This window comes from Caloenas nicobarica, chromosome 5 (genome assembly GCF_036013445.1).
Source record: "Caloenas nicobarica isolate bCalNic1 chromosome 5, bCalNic1.hap1, whole genome shotgun sequence".
Taxonomy (NCBI): Eukaryota; Metazoa; Chordata; class Aves; order Columbiformes; family Columbidae; genus Caloenas; species Caloenas nicobarica.
Window position 1 is genome coordinate 28,641,491 of NC_088249.1, and position 20,794 is coordinate 28,662,284.

The 20,794-nt window shown below is 37.8% G+C and overlaps 1 protein-coding gene across 6 annotated transcripts in view; it reads right to left on the reverse strand.

Annotated features, from left to right (window-relative positions):
* Positions 1–20,794, reverse strand: part of NUBPL (NUBP iron-sulfur cluster assembly factor, mitochondrial) — a 151,590-nt gene that overhangs the window by 68,673 nt on the left and 62,123 nt on the right. For all 6 annotated transcript variants that reach the window (XM_065635983.1, XM_065635982.1, XM_065635984.1 and 3 more), the window contains 3 exons: positions 18,834–18,919; positions 13,008–13,128; positions 9,167–9,249 (listed from right to left, as the gene is read on the reverse strand). In XM_065635983.1, coding sequence (XP_065492055.1) covers positions 9,167–9,249; positions 13,008–13,128; positions 18,834–18,919 — 290 coding nt within the window. The remainder of the gene's footprint in view (positions 1–9,166; positions 9,250–13,007; positions 13,129–18,833; positions 18,920–20,794) is intronic.

A 20,794-nucleotide genomic window follows, 5' to 3' on the forward strand; every position in this document is an offset into this window, starting at 1 on the left:
TTCCAAAAGACTGAAGTGGGTATTAGAAAGAACTAATTCTGCAACACTAGAATCCATAAAGCAAAATCTCTCTTTCACACCAACCTGATACCATCAGATACCATCAGCTGGACAGCAGAAGAGTACAGAACTGTAAGACTATTGGAAGTGACCCAAATAAGCATACATCTTTTAACATCTCTAAAAACACAACACATGACCAGTCTAACATCAAGTATTCATAAATTTAATGTCAAGAGACATGGATAAAAATATTGCCTAAGGTCCAACACAGAACAAACTGCAAAATGAAACCAAATAATTCCTGTACCAAGCTCAACAACTTGTAGCTGAAATGGAACATGCCTTTTAGAAAGGTCTGCAATCTTGATATAAAGATTTGCAACTAGGAGTATATTTGTGTGTGTGTATATATATACACCTCTCTCTCGTAAGTTGTTCCAGAGGTTGATTATTTCCATTATTAAAAATATATACCTTATCTATAATTTGAATTTATCATACTTCAACTTCCAGCAAGTGCATCATGTTCTGTGCTCATCTAGTAGAAACAGAATTAGAAATTTCTAACAGAAAACTCTCCTGCCATTCAGCTTCCTTCTTCTCTATTAGACTGTAACCAACGTACTTCATCTTCTCAAATAAATCTGCATATGGAGCCCAAATTGACAACCTTCCCTGTTTTACTAGAAGAAATCACCACAATATTCCCTACCACACCGCTCTGCAGCTCTCTCCTGCATCTCTTAGATGGCTCTAACATCGAGACAGACGTTGTATCCCTGATAAGCCTTTAAACTGGACAACGAGCTGACAAAAACCTGAGCCAGAGCTTGAGGTGCAGGAAGAGAAGGTCAGTCTCTCAATTGGGCCACTAGCACCAAATGTCACTGAGCTGAACGAGGCAGCAGCCTTTTGCAGGGCCAGGCACCCCAACACGTCTCTTTTCCTCCAGGGTTTGCTCCTGCCTTGCGGGGTTTTCTGTTCTGGCGCTCCCAGCCTCAGTGCCTCATAGTCTCAGTGTTTACATCACCTTAAAACTAAAGCCACATCATTTTCTCAGTTTGTAAGGACTAAGGCACCAAACTAAATTGTTTCCTCCCATATGCATGACTTTGTGGCAAGAACTATAGAACTTCAGTTACAAGCATGAAATTCAAACTTGTCCTGCGGGTACAACTGCAGCACAGTCGGGCAACACAGCTGTGTCCATGTGCAACACCCACCACGCTGAGCTATCAATTCCCTGGATGGTCCAGCTACTCTCCAGCCAGCAACCTGCATAAAGAGTTAACGGACCAACTTGAAATGAGGTGGTTGACTGAAGTCAAGCTGCCTTTGCAGTTAAGTATTTGACTAATCAGTGGAGGAACACTCCAGGTGGCAAATGTGGACTACCCTGAAGAGTCCTGCAAGCAGCTCGTGCTTTGCACAGATCAATTCATACGTTTTAATGAGTCAATTAAACAACCTGCATGGAAAATCTGGTCCCTTCTAGAGAATGTCCAGGATGTTCCTGCTCCAGAATTGACCAAATTGTACACAGGATTATAAATACACCATAGAAATTGTTCCTGTATGTGCAGAAATAGTAACATAAGACAGTGTTTTGTACATAGTTAAGATAGGAGATGTTCTGTACATAAACCAAGATAATCAGCAGCAATGGATCATGCATATGCTGTAGTAGTCATATAGGACCAGGGACTAGATGCATTGTTAAAACTGAGCTAATCAGCCGTTCGTTCATGGAGTCTCATTTGATACAGCCAAAGACACGGCTGGCAAAGGTCCTTGGAACAGACTCCCACAACCATCCAGACAGCAACCAGATATCCTGCTTGGGAGACTTGATTGCTTGTGTGTTACCCTATGTCAAGATCCCAATAAACTAGATTTTTTTTCCCCAAAAAAAGACCGTCAATGAGTATCTGGGCAACAACTCTGCCACGTGCACAGACCTTCATTTGCCAAGTAGTTGATCTGTCACTTTGTAACAGGAGGTTCCTGGTGCAACTCTTTGTAGACAGCATGTTAGTATTACCTGGCCCTAGTATTATCAGCAATCGGTCTTACCTGCCAAGAATCCTTTTGTTGTTTTCCTAGACCTTTATATGTTGAACAGAACAGTATCTCATAAATGTCCTTACAGAATTCCACCAGTAACCTGCCTTTGACAAAATCAACTGTTTCAAGCCTTAGTTTTCTATCCTTGTACAAATCATTCAGCTGTAAGGCCCTGTCAATGAGCAGTAACATATATCGACAGCCATGAAAGGTCTAAATGGAATCTCAGTGACTGCCAATATGCCTTTCATTACACAAAAACCAACCCAACATGTATTGAATGTGTTCTACTCATGATCTTTGCAATGTGGCATCTGTAGGCAGAGAGTACAGCTCAGTTCACCTGTTTACTCCCTCATTACTAAGCAAAAAAAGATGGCCTGCAACTTAAAACTGAGAGGGTTTTTTATTTCCTTTTTGGGTGAAATGTCAGAGAAGAAAAAGTAAAGGATGAGTTCTCATTCATCACTCACAACCACTTTCATTTCAATAGGATAAAAGTGAACTTTACAGATCAGTTTTTCCCTTTATGGTTTGGAAGCTCTAAAGGAATGGTTTATAGACTGTCTTTCTGAAAGCATTTTTTTGCAGATGGACAACTTTATATTTAACAGTAACACATCAGTTAGCTGGAAGCCAAACATTCCCCCGGCTTTGAGAGGGTGAAGGAGAAGTGCACAGGAAGACAGAAAGCCCTAAAACCAGACCAGACTTGTTCATTATGAACACTGTCTAGATGGAGTCTGAGAGCAGCACTGGGGAGGGCACAGGTAGAAGTGGAAGGTGACACCGATAAGAGTCAAAAGAGATGGATAATGGCCACAGTGAGAGACTGTTCACCTCTTAAACACCAGTACAAACACTGCCAAAAAAGAGCGCAGCATTCTTTACATCACAAACCTCCTTAGGACTGAGAGGGCACTGTAGATGACGAAGTGACTAATGACAGCATAGATCCGGGAGTAGGAAATGGAGAACTCGTAATGAAGTTCATCAGGAAAAGGACTGAAAAGTCCTACTTAGCCTAAATAATCAGAACATTCTGATTCATTACTCTGTCACAGGGTAGATTTAAACTGCAAGACTTTTTATTAGCTCATCTAATTAAGCCCTCTGGTAATCCTAGAGAACTGTGAGCCTTTCAGTTATGGCATTTCATTCTTCCTAAAAATCTTACCGATGATGGAAGTATGCATCACTGCTAGGACTACCGCAAAATGACTGTACAGGTCAGAGCTGACTCTGCCCTTTTCTCAGGGATTGGATTGGCTTGACCTGCTACTTTGCCTTTCACTGAAGCGCACATCTCGGCCGGCAAACAGGTCACTGCAGTGGCTTCCAGTGTCTTGTGCAATGGCCACAACAATACAGAATACGATTTACCCATCAGCAAAGTCAAAACAGGTAGCAGCTGACACCACATTTGCCTTCACCCAAACCACTGCATACAAACAGCTTCAGACCAGCAACTCAGAAAAAGCATACTGACCCAACTGCATGTAGGCCAAGTACACCAGACATGGTTTCTAACTTCTATTTGTGATTAAAAGACTCCAAGACTATTAAGATGCTTTCTCCAGCCCAGCAATCCAAGGGAGAATCTATTTAAGCCCGACTGTCTAGAATGTCAAATGCTGTGGATGCTACTGTACCTGTAAAGAAGGATAAGATACATAAATCTGCTCAGCAGAGCTGTTAGGGGCTTATACTTTATTCATTGCTAGCAACCACGAGCAATGAGCAACTAATCAAATAATGGCTATCACAAGGACAAATACTAGACTTAGCCAGCATCTACATGAAAATAATGACAGACAATAGCTTTTCTTAGTATTAGCACTCTCTTTTGCTCAGCCACAGTCCATTTTACAGTCCAATCAGATTTTTAAATTGCTGTAAATTCCATGGAAATTGCTAGTTACTTTGACACAACTCCAACCTTCAGTGCACGCCTGGAGCTGCCCTCTGATGACTGTATTTTGCTGTGGTCAACTCAGAAGGCACTAAAAGCAGGATGGTAAACACAGCTTTATATGAGCTTCCACTTCAGATAAAAGCTTCATGCCACCCAGCAAAATTCATGATTGCTGCAAGAGACCCAGAGCCTCTCCCACTCTGTCCTCCTCTGGGCAGTTCTACCACAGGATTCTTCTTCGCACATATTCGCAACTGCTGCCAAGCTGCAATGAAGTCTCAGCCCAGAAAGGGGACCCAACGAGACAATAGAAGTCAATCCATAAACTGCAACATGAAATGGAGGAGACAGAAGTAAACTGCATGCTTCCTGAACCTAATACCTCAAAAAAAAAAATTCCTTAGTGCTCATGGGAAATTTCCTGTTAATCCCGTATCTCAGCAGTTGCAAAAGCCAAGCTAGCCCCAAGGTGCCATTATGCATGTACATTACTCAGGTGCCATTACGTACATCAAAAAAGACATCCTGCCCCAGCAACATGGTGAAGTAGAACAGTGCAATTCAGATGCAATACGGTAACATCCTTCAAACAGACTATCCTACCACTCAGCATTTTCTTCAGCAGCGTGAAGCACAAATGAGGGTCTGATGATGCATTGTACTATGTACAACCTGAATGAAGAACTTGAACCTGCACATACCAAATGTTACTGTGATCATTCAAAGGAAGCCTTGATGATAAGGCTTATTATAAATCATATCATGCAGCCTTCTTCAGGGTTTGCTTTTCTCTTAAAGACATCACACGCTGGAGAGACCACTCTTTAAATGGAATTATTGATGACAGCTAAACAACAGCAAACATTATTTGTTATTACTACCACAATTTTTCTCCAGCTATTTCTTGCAAGCTTTAAAAGGTTACACATTTTCACCCTACTCACACATCACCCTTTCACAGAGTTCTACAAAAAAAAGGTCTTTCTGAATACAAATTCCACCTGTCTCTTTGGATAATACCACAGTAAGGCCTGTAACATTTCTAATTTAATTGAAAAGGGATTTTTAACCAGACTGAATGTCCTCTGTTACGTCAGATGGCCGATGCTTTGTGCCCCTGCTTCCCACCTGACTGGGCTTTTACTCTCCCCTTATAGAACTGTCTGCAACTTACTGGCCTCAAAATCCTTCACCAATATATATGAGCTTATGAAATCTGCAAGAGGGCTGAATACATTTCACATTGTTAAAGGTGAACTAGACAGTTAACAGAAACTCCCCCAAGAAGTATGTGGGGTTTGTATCCTACACTGGTCTTTATCACAAGCTGGATGGGATGACATTAAGCACGTTTTCCAGCCACAGGTCCTGGCTTCCTTGCTCCAGGACAAGTTTGGCTCTTCTCCTACCCAAGTCATATATTCAGCACTACACTGCATGGAAGTTTGTCCATCCCTGCAAAAGGCTGCGCAATCTGGGGATCCAACACTCTAAGCTATATATGATTCACCAGGTTTGCACCCTTTCATTTTCCTCCACCTTCCCAATATACTCCACTTAATTTTTACAGAACAAGACAGTGAAGTCGAAGTATTTTTTCCTTAATAGATTCCAAATGTTTTCCATAACAATATGTGGCAAGTAAACACTAAGGAACTGACCATTACATGTTTCCTGGAATTTGTTTTTGTTTTCCAAAAGCAGTCTTCCTTCTTACACTTTCTGCCATGAGGGCTCACTATCTCTTTAATACTGGAAAAAGGGAAGAAGGTGAAATCTGAACTTCATTCTTTCATGATTTCTCTGCTGTCTTGAATAAATTATCCCTGCTGAACCTTAGAGGTGTATCACCTCTCTTCCACATTTTTTTTAATCACCTCATTCCCAAGACAAGAAGATGAGAAACAACATCTACTGTCTGCCTCAGCCTCCAGCACATCTCCTCCCTGAAACATCTATCCCAACAAGACTCCCTAGCTTTTAGAATGTGAATGGACACACTGGTACAGCAAACGTATTTTGCACTACCTTGAGCTGCTGCTTTGATCTTGAGACAGATGGGAGTTTGGTGCTTGACGGTCACAGCTAAGCTGCCTGTTCTAGCAAAGTATTAAAAAATCCACTGTGCCAGTAAGGCTGTGATACATTGAAAAGTTTCTAGCAAGAAGTCTTCACAAGATAACCACCAACTGTCCCGTATCTCTCTGGCTTCTGTGCTCATAGATGGAAGAGCTGACAAGAACTTCTACTTACCTTTTCCCCCAGGGTTTCCACCTGGTTTCAGTGATTCCTCGTTTGTTTTCCTTATTCTACATTTTTCCCTACTGTTTTCCCTATTCCACCACTAGCAGTGTTCCTGATTTTCCTTCATTAGCCTTTGCTGTCTAGAGACTCTCTCTTATGTTTGGGTGAGGAAAAAAAGTGAAGCCCTAGTCAGCCAATCTACCTCCACAGCTTGATGGAGGCAGAAAATGCTCCCAAGACTCTCAATTATCTCCAGAAGGGTCTGGTAAGTCCTCACAGTTGATTCAACTAAGAAATGATTAGCTTCTTGTAGAGGATCTTCGATCACTCCCACTTGCTGCGGTCTGTCTGCCCTCTGTCAGCTCGAGCAGCCGCTGACACTGAGGCTAACACACGAGCACAGCAACACTCCATTTGTACAGCACCTAACAAAGTTTTTTCAATGAAGAGCGTCAAAAACAAGCCACAGTTTAAACAACTAAGCTGACAGAAACACTAATGTAGATAATGTTAGATCGAGAGCAAAATCATTTTCCAGCCCTGTTTATTTCTCCCTGGGGACTGTCTACAGCTTCACCAGAAGAGAACCATTAAACCTTCCCATCCTTTAGCTACACTGTCAGCCCCTTCTGTAAGCAGACAAGTCCTATGTATTCAGCACCCTCCCTGAGGAAGAGCTAAGTTCACACATGCACAATTCTACAAGTAATTTTCTTTTTTTCTGGAAGGGTTGTTTTGGTTGTTAGTAATTTCCTTGCCAGTTGTGAAAAGGAAGCTTCCCTTCTCCACCAACTACATCTAAGTTTTAAAATGACAAATTTAGACAAGTTTGCTTACACATTTTAAAATTCTAGTGTAGAGTGAGAGCTATACTTTTTACATCAGCAAGGCAAGTTGAACTTTATGGCAGGTGTGTAAGCAAAAAAAGTATTAGCCAACATATTTTAGAAACATCCTTTATTCTAGTCTTGACAGAGCTTAGAAGGTGTGACAGCATGCTGGGTTTCTGAGAAGTCAATCACCATCCTTATTCCCTGCTGTTTGAATCGGCTAGGTATTATTTCAGTTCTGTGATTCTGTATTTGATTTGTAAATGTGTTCTAACAAAAATGGCATAGGATTTTGTATAAAAAAAACCCTGTACATTTAAGGGACAAGAGCAGAGAGAATTTCAGCAGCTCTGCGCACATAATTCGCTATCTGAAAAATTGTAATTGTTCATGCATGAATAGCCACAATTTTAGTTTACTTGAGAAACATGGTGATGGGTGTCATGTATTAAAGATTAGCATCTGACCTTATATGACCTCTCCCACCATCGGTTATGTGCTAAGATTTTAATTTTTCTTTTAAAATCTAAGAGAACAACGATAATATTATCTGTCTTTAAAATGAAAAGCAAACCAGGGATAAAGGGAAATTCTTTTTCATTCTGTAGAGATTAGCGACATCTAAAAAACCTCATTCTCTGAGGAGAATGATTATCTCACAGACACAATGGCAGAGAAGCATATTAAAAGTTTTCCCCAGAGTCACACATATTTGTCAATCTCTATTCCTCTTCATATTTAACTGAATTGCCACAACTGGTGCTTATAGCCCCTCCTTTCATTACCCAGAACATAGTCCAAGGAGGAACAGATGGCAACAAAACAGACTTTCTTTTTAAAAATTTTCAGAATGCTGTCCTACATGTCTGAATTTTTAGATTGATAATCCTGCGGGCTACAGACTCTTGGTTATTACAGATTTCAGATACTGTGAGCCTTCCATCTTGGTTTGCTCAGCTGTTTTGCTTCAACTTTGACCTAAGCCACACATGTATTCAAACCTTCACCCTGCTGATCAAACTTCCCAGATAGAAACTACCATATTGATTATGAAGATTCCTTTTCACGAGGATCTAGACTCAAGATCGCTACATTATTCCATAGAGGATCAGCATGGGCTTTGCCCAAGCCTAGCTAAAATATTGTATTCAACTAGAAATCAACATGCCACAGTGCTGCTGCTTCTCTTCCAAAATAAAATGATGTATGACAATTTTAAGACCGTCACTGTTCCTCCGGCATCCCAATCAGTATGTTAGTAACACTGGATTATCCTTTTTTCCTTTAAAAGAGTGGGAAGGAAAAAATATTTCAGTATGTGCCTAGCACGCATGATATTAGAAAGGCTATCTTATTTGTACATTCCACCTTATCTCTAATTGATTCTACCATCTATTATCAGCACCAATCACTTTTTTTAACGTAACATGTAAGCAGCAGTCAAGGGTGAGGATGTATCACGACACAGGCTGTGCAAACACAATGTGGCAGACAACACCTTGCCCTACAGAGCCTGGCACACAAACTCCAGCAGAGGCATAAGAGAAAATACTAGCCAGGAAAATCTTACTCTGTCAGTGTTTATGAAGTTTTATATGTGCAACTGCTTTTCTTTATAGACTTCCGTATTTGATTCCCATCACCTCAACAACTCATACTTTCCTTTGGCAATAAAATGTCATGGTAAAGGCCCAGAAAAATCCATTTCCTCTTGGGTGTAAATTCCTCCACTTCCTGCTCAAAACAACCCAGGTACTGACAATACGCAGGTTTTGTTCCAAACATCTTTTGATAGGACCCTTTGACAGTTTCCAGGCTCAACTACCAAAGGCTCAACTGACAGTTTTAGAGGACCCACATTAGCTGCAAGGTCTCATGAGGCCTCACGCTGACATTCCTCTTCTTGGCATGCCAGAACCTGGATCAAATTTTGAATGATTCACACTAATTAAACAAAACCAAACCCACAGAAGCAGAACGGATATCGGCATTCCAAAATGAAGGGCCTGAGTTACTTGATGATACTACCCTTTTCTACTTCATTTCCCTAAGTTACACTCAGATGCACATTTCTTTTCAAACAGGTTTAAGTGCAGTGCACCAAACTTACAGCATCACTTTGAGGCTGCGAGATCACCACAGGCTGTCCTGAGTCGCACGTCTCTCGTATATTAACATGCAGTGGAATGTCGCCTGTGTCAAAAATACCAAGATAAACATATGTGAAGGCTTAATATTTCTTAAATGTTTCATTAAAATAGCCCTAAAGCAATGTGAAATCAAATTCCAGTTCAGTATATTCTTTGAATAACTTAATCTCAAAAAATTAGCATTTAAAATGAAAATTGGCTGCAGTACAATTTCTGTACCTCCATAATGATTAATATTCTGGATTTTTCATTCTCTGAATAGGAAGGACTATGCTTTGTAGTTACTTATGAGAGAAGGCAGTTTGCTTTTTTGCCTCAAATACACAGTAAAACACAGGCTGAAATACAAATTATTTTGAGTACAAAAGAAAAAAGTGCTTGAGTGTTAGGCAAATGCCCATCATGCAACTTACTGTTCAGCCTATCTCCTCATTGTATATTCTTTTCGGTGCTGTTTTAAGATTTTAATCACTGTTCAAAGACTTCTTTGAATACTTAATTTCCAAATAATAGCATTTGTTATTGTCCTTATTAGGCCTTGGATCCAATTAAAAGGTAGACAACTACTCTGTTCATTCTTTTTTCCAATACAAATCTTCTTTATATTCTGCTTTTATAACGAGCAGGGAACTGTCAGAGAGGAAAGGAATGCTCTAAAGGAGAATCAATTAGCAGCCCTATTACATTCTGAAACATTCTTTCTGAAATACGGTTTTTTAGCACTAAAGAAAACTTGAAGTTCTCATGTTTAGTTCGTTGCTACATAGATAATTATGGAATGAATCGAAGACCAGCTTCCTTTTAATGGAAGATACAGCTACATTTTCCATCATGGATGGATGTAAACAGAACAGTCCAATCTCAATTGGTCTCAGAAAATGCATCAGTTTAATTCACACACTTTAGCAACATTTATTTAACCCAAACCAAGGCCACTGTAAATTACTGAAGTTCAATGTAGTCAGAAAAAGAAACATTAAAAAAAACTGTACAAAGACTGACACAGCTTAAGGTATTAAAAAAAACCAAAACCAGCCAACCAACAACAAAATCAAGCAGGAATACACACAAACCAAAACCAACCAAACAAATAACAAACACAAAAGCTGTGGCTCCATCATTATTGAGATGAATCTTTGAAGAACTACAATTTGTTATTTGTTTCAGTCATTAATAAATTTCTTTAGGCTTAAAAGTCTGTTCATTTATTTAAAAAAATATTTAGGGCATCCTTTGAAAGTTTTTTTACCCTTAAATATTCTTAATAGAATAACAATAACTTTGTAAATCTCCCAGAAGTTAGTTCCTACCATTATCTTATGCAGAGACTAATCTTCACTTTTTTTCCCCAAGGATGCTTTGTTAATGAAAAAATACTTCTTCACTATCAGCTTAATAACAATCTCAGAGAATAACAAGAAGAACCGCTCTACTATAAAATGGCAGCCTCTCTCTTTTCTTCCTCATACTTACAAAGATGTGCTTGTTCTACAGGAGCATAACAGGGCTTGTATGAGCAAAAGTGCCAGTCAGAAGACAGAGCGAAATGCAATCTTAATTTAAAAAAAAAAAAATCAAATGCTTATAAATTAAGCAGAAGCATAAAGACAGCAAAAGCACCTGCACAGCTGTTTGGGTGCTAAGGGTTTGAGGAAGATGAAGATTTTGCACTTTCTGCATTACAGAATGTGACTGGAACTTGCCCAGAAAAACATTTTTCTGATACTAACAAGTATTGCTGACTGCAAAGAAAAGAGCTGAGAAAAATTTTAATTTATTGTAGCAAGTAAAAACAAGAAGAATTTTTAAAATCTGGGAGTCACTGTTGCTTGTTTTATTAGTGGATACAGTTTAAAAAGTTAGAAAGTAAAATGTTCAGGCTGGAGTGTACAGAAATTATTATTTTAGTATTATGTATATCATTGGTATAGTTTTCTGGTCACCGTTATGGTCATCAAACTTCAAAAAAACAGAAAGCAAAATAGGAGAATTTCAGAGACAGGGAGAGAAACAATCAGCAGCACAACCTTTGCACACTTTCCTTTAGGGAACAATAAAAAGATAAGACAATCAAAAGTACATGAAATGATGAACTACACTTAAATGTGTAGTGGCAACTGCTATTTGTCTTCTGTCATAAGCAAAATAAAGGAGTTATTCAGTATACATTAAAGGCAGCCACTTCTGAGCAAATAAAATGTCAGGTTTCACAAGAGGACTAGGTGCTTAGTTGAACAAACAGAACAGCCACAGGTGTTGCAAAATATAAGCAAAATAAATTTAGAAATACTAATTTTAATTATAAACATTTTATATATATATAAAAAAGAATAAGTTCTCAAGGCTTTTGGGCAGAATTCAAATAATAACAACATTGGGATAAAAATTCCACTTGGGATAGATTAATATAAAATCTGTAAGCAGTAATTCTCATAATACCATATGGTATTATTATATAATGGTCATCCCTGGAAGGAGGAGCACACTAATCAGATCAAGTGCTGTCATTCTAAATTTAACCTTTAAGGCATTATTCTTAATCTTAGTCTGGTTTACACTACCGCTTTGAAGGCAAACTTCACTCCATTTTTCTTCACACATCTCATCCATCCCCTGCTAACCCCATAAATCTCTCACATTACTCTTAATTAAATACAATTACAATCAGTTCTGCCCTCTTAGGGAATAACAAAACCACCTATGGGACCAATGGCACGGCACATCATTTGTGCCTGTGGATCGAAATGTATGTTTGACTCAGCTGCTTGCAGAGCATTTGCATCCATCCCCATCACCCAGGGCTGTGGAAGTCTCCTGGGGCTCCCATCACAACTCATCATAGATGCAGAAAACTAAAAGATAGCCCAAAAGCATGTCTTTAATTATGCGCTGCCTTGCTAGCTTAAGTTTATGTCAGACCTTGATGTTTCTGTGTTGATCTTTCTAAGTGAGCTTCCTGGTTGTTCTTAATGAATTAGCTATGGAAAATCATTGAGATAATTATAGTAATACATGGAAACACATCATTAGCACATGCAATTATCCCATTTACCAACTTAATTATGATGTGTTATATTCTGTAATTTTTTTCTTACTGACAGCACAGGATGAAATACGCCTTTTTAAAATAGCAATGTATATTTTGAAGATCAATCTATATTTTAACTTACAGCATGCCAGATTGTTTAATCATAGCTAATTCTTGTTTTCAATAAAGATAAATTTCTTTTGAAACAACGTTTTGCAATTCGGCGTATTGTTTTAATCTCAACACTTAAATACAATCATTACAGTCTGCTTCCTTCCACACAAAAGTCAAGATATCCCTAGATGGGCATAAAAACAACTGCTTTCAGGGACTGCATTTCCAACTACCATATTTATTTCAATATATAACAAGTAATTTCATTTAAATAAAATAAAAAACTTCTATTGACATTAACGGACAGAGTTTAGGTCTATTTTACAAGACAAAATAGAATTCTTGGTTATTTGTAAAAATTATTGTATGATCAATAGCATAAGGAATTTCAGGTAATATAGCACATCAATATCAAAACAATTCATGTTCTGGCTTGTTTATAAATCAAAAGAGATTTAAGATGCAATTTAAGAATTTTCACATATCCTGATTAGAAACAGAGAATATAAAACTATGACATCCAGCTACTAAGTTATTAGTTCTATTATATCTGAATACTGTCTGAACCAGGATTATGCAGTTCCATACTTTAGTTAATGCTTCCCTCACACACACCATTAAATCTTTCTTCAAAAATAAAACCATTTCTATATCCTTACCTAAAATATCTAATCCAAGGGTTTTTGCAAGATCTCTTACACCATCAGCTCCAAAAATGTGTGTCTCATGCTTACATTTGGGACACTGGAAAACACTCATATTTTGAACCAGTCCTAAAACCTGTTAAAGTAAAAGAAAGCAATGTTCAAATCTGGGATTCAAGCATCAGTATTTCCATTCTTCATCTCTGACAATAAAGAAGAGATTATTAACAAAGAATCAACAAGAAGTATACATTTATAATGGGAAGCAGAAGTAATATCAGCCTCATTATCACTATTATCAACCCTTATTAGTTGTCTCAGTTGCACTGTCATTTGTGCTTTATTTCAAGTTTTGCTCATTTATACCTCTCAAAGATTAACCTCTTGTACAGGCCTATCTTTCCAAGAACTCTCCCTGCTGCTATTTCATTTTCAAACTCCGAATACTGGAAGAATTTTCATGTTGTGTTTTATGGCTTTGTAATTTGCAGTTTCGGGAAACACAAAACAAAAACATACCATTACAAGAAATGACACAATCAGACATGTTTTTAAGATATTTTTGTAAGTTATGCTGTAGGGAAATGTTTTCGAAAAGAACCCGATTTGCTGTTCTTCTGAAGAGCAGAAACACATTTTAAAGATCAAACAAAAGAAATAATTATATGAAAGTAAGTAGCAAAAACCACAGCATAGAAATCTAATACACACATACTAGGTACCTTTCTGTTGACGCCAGGTGTTCAACATCATCCTTGCAAAATATGTCAAATGAAAATTTGCCAAATCATGCTCACAAAAATCTTCTTTCACAATGTACAATAATGCTAATGATAGCATTGATCTTATTTTATTCACCTAGTAAACAAAACCATTCATTGAGGCAGAGCAGAATTTCTCAAAAGTGATGAAAACAGCACTCAAACACCACAGGGTGAAAGCTTCTACCCATCTGCTAATCGACAGAAGACTCGCTTTAAGAGGTTCTATGTTACAATATTTCACTTTAAGATTTATATGTTATCTAGGTATGTCACACACACTACAGCCAAGTTTTAAAAATATGAGAATATATTTTCAAGTACAAAATGTTGTTATTTACTTTGCAGCATTCTATTTTTGTGCTTGAACGAGCTAGCCTAGTTATTAGAGGTATAACACAGCCACTACACTAACGAAGAATATCTAAAAAGAAACACCAGTATTCAATGCAACCAACAAATAGTTATTTAACCTAGAGTGAATGTACAACTTTTGGCATCAAAACTGAAAATAAAAAGCATGTTATTTACAATATGTTAATAAAAATTTCCTTCTGTTTAAGCTAAAAATGATCACCTGTTTTTTTCTATACCAACATAATGTGTTTCACACTATTTTCTAAGAAGTGTTAGGTAAATCTTTCAGAGAGTTTAAAGCAAGGAACATTTTAAGAAACCGTAACACCCACAACAACAACAGATTACCTACTTTAAACTTAACACCACAAACTCTCCCCATTTTCTGCTCTCCCCTTGGAACTGCCAGAAGAGCAAGAGGAACAAGTTTATATTTCCTGCCACATTATTACAGGTAATTTTCACATCCAGTTCTTAAATTAAAAGAGAGATGAAATACTCCATGTCCAAGGGTATAAGGTACAGGGAAGGCAAAAATGGCTCTGGCATCCACACTGATGACCTCTGAGCAGCCATTCATCCTGCTCTCCTTAAATTAAAGTCTTGGAATTTTCACTCTGTTGGTGATAAGCTGGAGAACACGGGAAGGACTATTATTGGACACAAGAAAAAGAATATTTTAACCAGGATACAGAGAAGCCATTTTCTGCAGCACCTGAAGAAAAGAGAACTTGATGTTTATACTTTCAATTAATTAATTAATCTTCAGTTATCTTGGGGTTTGAACTTTCTGTTCTCCTCAAAGTAGTCATACAACATTTATGACTCAACGAACTCACAAAGTTGTGTGATCTACTACTGTTTTGCGAACAGTTAAGGATTATTATAGTTGTTTCAGTTCTTTGATAACCTAATAACTAAGCCCTTCTGCCACGGTTTATGCAAATTCTGGGATACAGCTGTATCCCCAATGCTACATCAGTTTTAGAGGTCTTATTCACTGCCCTTTTTTGTTTCCATTTCAACAAATCTGACTAAAAGCAAATGACATTTCAGCATTACACAATTACTTTTATTTTTTCAGTGTTGTTCCTGTCAACCAATGAGTAGTGCATACTTATTAATATACAAATTATTCTTCTGGAATACTAAGACTTTTGTTTTAATATTAAGTTGCCAATTATAGGCACCCAGTTCAATATCGAATCTGTGCAAATATACACAAATTTAGTGCTGATGTGTATTTTTTAACTCGCATATTTCTGCAGATATATTTACAGATGGAAAAGCATTCACTATGCTCTTCCGAGCTTTTAAATCTACAAAGTAATAGGTCTTGCTAATGAAGTCAGTAATAACTCTCATTTCTCTGCTCAAATAATAGCTTTGGAAAAGCTTCAAAGCAGCTGTTACTCTCTACACAAACTATCCCATAAGTATGTGAGAATTCTATTCTAGTCCTTATTGAACTCCTTTCCCTGTACATTTCTCAGCAAACTTGGCTCAGGAATGAGATGAAAACTGGCAGGGTGAGATGCACCACAATGCAGGAGCTAACCTGTGGTGGCAGAGGAGAGGACAATTATAATGCATGGAACTGAATTTCATTTAGTCAAATCTTTCTTTTAAACAGTGAAGAGACATCAAGAAATAACAGGAAATTGAGAAAACTTTCAATACGAATTATCTGCACACACACTGTTTCTGAATGTTTACAAATTTCTTATGTTCAATTAACCTTTTGGTTGCACAACAAATCATGCTGAAGTCCAAATATAGTAGCTTCTAAGTTAAAGAAAACACAGTGAGAAAAGGAAATCCCTCTGTCCTTACATAGGGAGACAACTCCTGAGAAACCCACTTAAGTTGTTCCCTGTATTTAAGTACAGATGGTGCTGAGGTCTGACTTCAATCTGATGGAGACTGAAGTGACCAGGGTGACAGTTCTGCAGTCTGCCATCTTCCTGCATAACCATCTATCAGTCACTTGATGTTTCAGTGCTTCACGTAAACATTCACAATAATATTTCTGTCTTCCTACCTTTCATTTTAGAACAAGCAATTTTGGGGTCTAACTTCTGTGCCCAATATAAAACCACAATGTCGTCTGGGTATTCTGCATGCTACAGAAATACCAGTAAGTACGTAGCCAAATAATTTTCACAGAATCACAGAATGTTAGGGATTGGAAGGGACCTCAAAAGTTCATCTAGTAGTACATCTTAGAAGGAAATACATAGCTGAGTATACATAAGCAGTTTTTTGAAACCTGTGAAATCCACAATATAACCTTCCAATTCAAGGAAACCCACCAGAAAAGTTGCAGATTTAACTAAAACCCTGTCTCTTTCTTTCAGGGATATGATTGGGGATATGATGATATCTTTCAGGGATAAGATAAACCATACTGAACTGGACTCAATTTCAGCAGGTCAAAATAGGCAATTTTTTCCTAAATACTCAAAGTTATTCACTTTTTTTTTGTCACTTGCCCAGAGCAAGCCTCTGGGATGCATGAAAATGATGGTCAAACTCACATAATGGGTGAGAATGTTGAAACTTGTGATAGGAGTCAGCACCACTTTGCAAACTCCTTCCTTACCAGGTGTGCTGCACTGCACAAGAGATGGAACTCCTCTTCTAGCGCCTATGTCCTAAGACTGAAAATAAGACTTTTGCATTCTAATCCTGGTTCTAATGCTGACTCTCATTACCAGTTTTTCATGAGTTCCTTCAGTCATTCTACTCTAATTTCAGCGTAGTAAAGGACAAACAATGTTAACAACTGTGAGAGGAAGGTGGTGTGTGGTGTATGTATCTATGCCCATATGTACGAGGGAGAGACTCCAGTCCATTAAGTATAAGCAAGCATACTCAAAGACTAAGAGCTCAGCGAGCTATAGACTCTCTGCTTCTTTGAAAAGTAGACTCTTTGCAAGCGCTTTTTTAAAGATTAGATTAAAGATTCCAAAGATTAGATTTTTAAAGATCAGTCAATTACATAACCAGGACACACAATCTCAGCACAGTCCCACAGATTCCACCTCTCCGATGTAAACCTCAGGTCTGAAGTTGTCCATCAAATATTACATAACTAAACTTTCTTTAGATCCTCAGATTCAGCTGACACGCAGAAATGTAATACATAGGCAGGAGCTGCTTTACCACCAAAGTACATGACATGTCTGTACTGATGTACGGACAAGGCTGGAATAAAATGAAGCAGCACCACGAAAAAGGTAAGATCTGATGACTGGTTCAAACACATACAAACTCAGCATCTGGCACGACAGCTTCGCTGTGAGCGTTCATGTGATTTAGAAAATTCTGAAAACTCAAACAAATCAAAATGTATCATATTTTTTATCTACCACTAATCAAATTAATAGCAGCCAAGCCTATCCTAGAATGCATGATTTTCTTAGAGGCCATTCTCTTCAAAGAACACTAAACAAAACAGACTTAGAAAGAAACCTTGGTAATGTCTCATTAAATCAAAAGGAAAATTCAGCAAAGTACTAACTTGAACACTACTTTATTTGAAGAAAATAATTTTGCATAATTTAGCAAACTCAAACATAAAATCAAACTAGGACATTCCATATGTTATTCTTCTGTTATATATATTTGTTTTTCTTCTTCCAGTAGCAAATGATAAATGCTATTATATGTCCATTTTGGTGCAAATATGCTTAAGGAATAGTTAACAACAAGGAATTTATCAATGTATTTCTTTTGTTAAGCTATTCCGTAAATTAAAACAAAAAGGGAAAGCAGTCACTTCAAGGTTTCTGTTGCATTTGTTTTAAATTAAAAAAGCACTAGCTATGAAAGGAATCTTTCTTAATAAAGAGCAGAAGTAACCTTCACACAAGTTAGCAAAAAACACCCTTTTTGAAGTATAGAAAATGGCTTTTTTTCTTTACTGTTTGAGAGAAGGAAGCATTTCAGTTTATATTTTTCATCAACTCCACATTTCAAATGAAAAATGAAACTCTCCATGAACATACTCTAGAGTACAATTTTCAGTTACTTAGCAACTTGTAGCACACATAGAAAATACAGTCAAAGATGTCACCCTGTTTAATATTTTCTCCCAATCCATATGAATGTTGTGAATATTTTTTAATTTTGCATGTCTCAAACAAGCCAGCTACCATATAAGCTATAAACCTCATGAAAAACAAAACTATACTGACAGCCTTCTACTTGTTTTGACAGTCACAGAGCCCTTCAAATGGCAAAGTGACAACTAGGTACAAGCATATCTTCCCAAAAACTTAAATTTCCTTCTTAAAATGTATCAATATATTATTTTTCCACATTTCAAGAAATTTTAGATTTTAAGCTCCAACACAGACAGTTCTGGAGAGGGCACATAATGAGGATATATTAATAGTAAGAGAGTATAATTGGAAAGCACACATTGCTTTGTAAGATACTCTGTTTAGCAGTCTGATCCATTCCAGGTGATTAAATGAAGTGATTCAAAAGAAATCAAGTACTATTATGACCTTGGCCTGATAAAACTCTTTTCTTTCTGGTAAAGCAAGCTCCTGATACAGATACAAGATAGATTCTAATACTTTTTTTTGTTTTTAATAAGAATTTATAAAATTCAAGTGATTCCTAAATGGTTTGTTCACCTCTTGCAATACGTGGATTTTTTTTTTTTTACATTTTGGAAAAACAGCCTACTAGTATTTTTAAGGTAGAGGCTTACAGGTACATGGACTTTTCTAAACATTTCAGCTCCTTTGCGTGCATCCAGTAAAGCCACGTCTTGCGGAGTGGAGATGATCACAGCTCCTGGGAAAATAAAACATGAAATACCATTAAAACATGTATTGTTAATTACACTGTTAAATATTTTGACTATTTGATGACTCCGTATCGTATATCAGTGATTTTGGTCATTCCCTAATAAAAAGACTAGTATCATCTTCTTCTTTAGATTAAAAAAAATATTATGATGCTAGGTTTTTTTTATTATTAGGGAATGACCAAGATCACTGAGATATGATATGGAGTGACAGAAACAATTTAGATATTTTCATTATAAGTTTTTCTATGTAGACACCATTTATATTTTCTTAATGAGAAAACTGATCTAGCTGTGATATGACCATGGACAGAAGACAAGATGGTCCACAAGCTGTCAGGTCGCAGAGGTGGTACTCTGGGAATATCTGCGCAGTAAGTGTCCCATGCCATAATTACATTTGAAAGATTTAATTTAATAACAAGCTTTGTCCTACAATGAAGAGGCAGCTGCCTGTAACCAGACTGCTGCTTCCCAATACAACTTCCCGATACAACTGTTGGCAGGCACAATCTTGAAACCTGTTACACTAGATGCAACACCAGGGTGTTGTATGAGTGATACGACAAAACAAGCGGCCAACTCATGCACACTTGAAAAAAGTAAAGTATTGCTCATTGTTCAGACATGGCTCCAGGTTACCCAATAATTAGTACTCCCAACGGTTCTTAAATATATAAAACAGCTAGAGCTCTTTGTCAAAGGTTAGATTCCAAAGTAAGCCTGAAGGTTACTATCTTATACTACCCTATAGTACTTCTTGATTAACACAGCCTGCAAAATCAATATAGACATTATATAATAATATTCCACGTCGCTTCACAAGGAGTATCTTTTTTCACATGCTCAGGGGTTTCAAATATTATTTCTTTAAAACTTTCATCACAAATCTGCTCATGCTTGTCCCTATTTTAGAAAAATGCAATGCAAAAGAGGACATTAATGGTCAGTTGATTAGCTCTGGTTTCTCAGTGACCATCCAGCCTCCGAAGCGTCTGTTATACAAAACATTTCACAGAGCCACACTAACCCAACCTCACGCAAGAAATTTATGCCCAACTTCACACTAATACCAACTGCAACAGACAATTTCAGATGCATGGGACAGAGTTTCCTACTGGGCCTGCAGTTCCCAACCCTTGGTGTACACAGCAAAGGGAGAAGTGGGTAGATTTCCAGAGGCACACGATGCTGGCGTTGCTGACACTGGCCACAGCACCAGCAGCCCTGGCTCTGGCAGGGTCGGGACAGGGGCCCAGCCCCTCGCCGCGGCCCCGTGCCGGCCACCAGCTGCCATCTTGCCCGCCGGCTGCCATCTTGCCCGCCCGCCAGGCAGCCGTTTCCAAACACCGCCTGCCAGCGCGCTTGAATGTTTTCAACCAGCATTCTTAACCTCTAATTTGTGAAAGAAAAATACAATCTGGCACCTCGCTCCTGAAAAGCTGCCAATCGCTGCCTTACATAATATTAGACACAAGTCCAAAAACTGAACGGCATATGTAACGTACTAAGCAAATGCAATTTCCCTATTGTTTGCTAGAACTCTGGCATCCAAACCATTTGCTATTTACCCAAGCTGACCTGCTTCCAATGGCATTGCAAACAACCATGTGGAAGCCTTTCGGTTATGTTCAACTCAGCTCCTCATTTCACTGAAGTGTAGGGTAACACTTCACAGGTGACATTGAAATGTAGGGTTAATTCCGTAAAACGAAGGCACCCTTCCCTAAAAGCACAGTCCACAAGTAATTTAGACTCAATGCCATTGAGTTTTCCGCATATTTGTAAAACAAAATGCTCATTACTGCTTTCTTTTCAAACAAAATTGGAAATTTGTGTCTTATGTGTATACAGTCATGTCA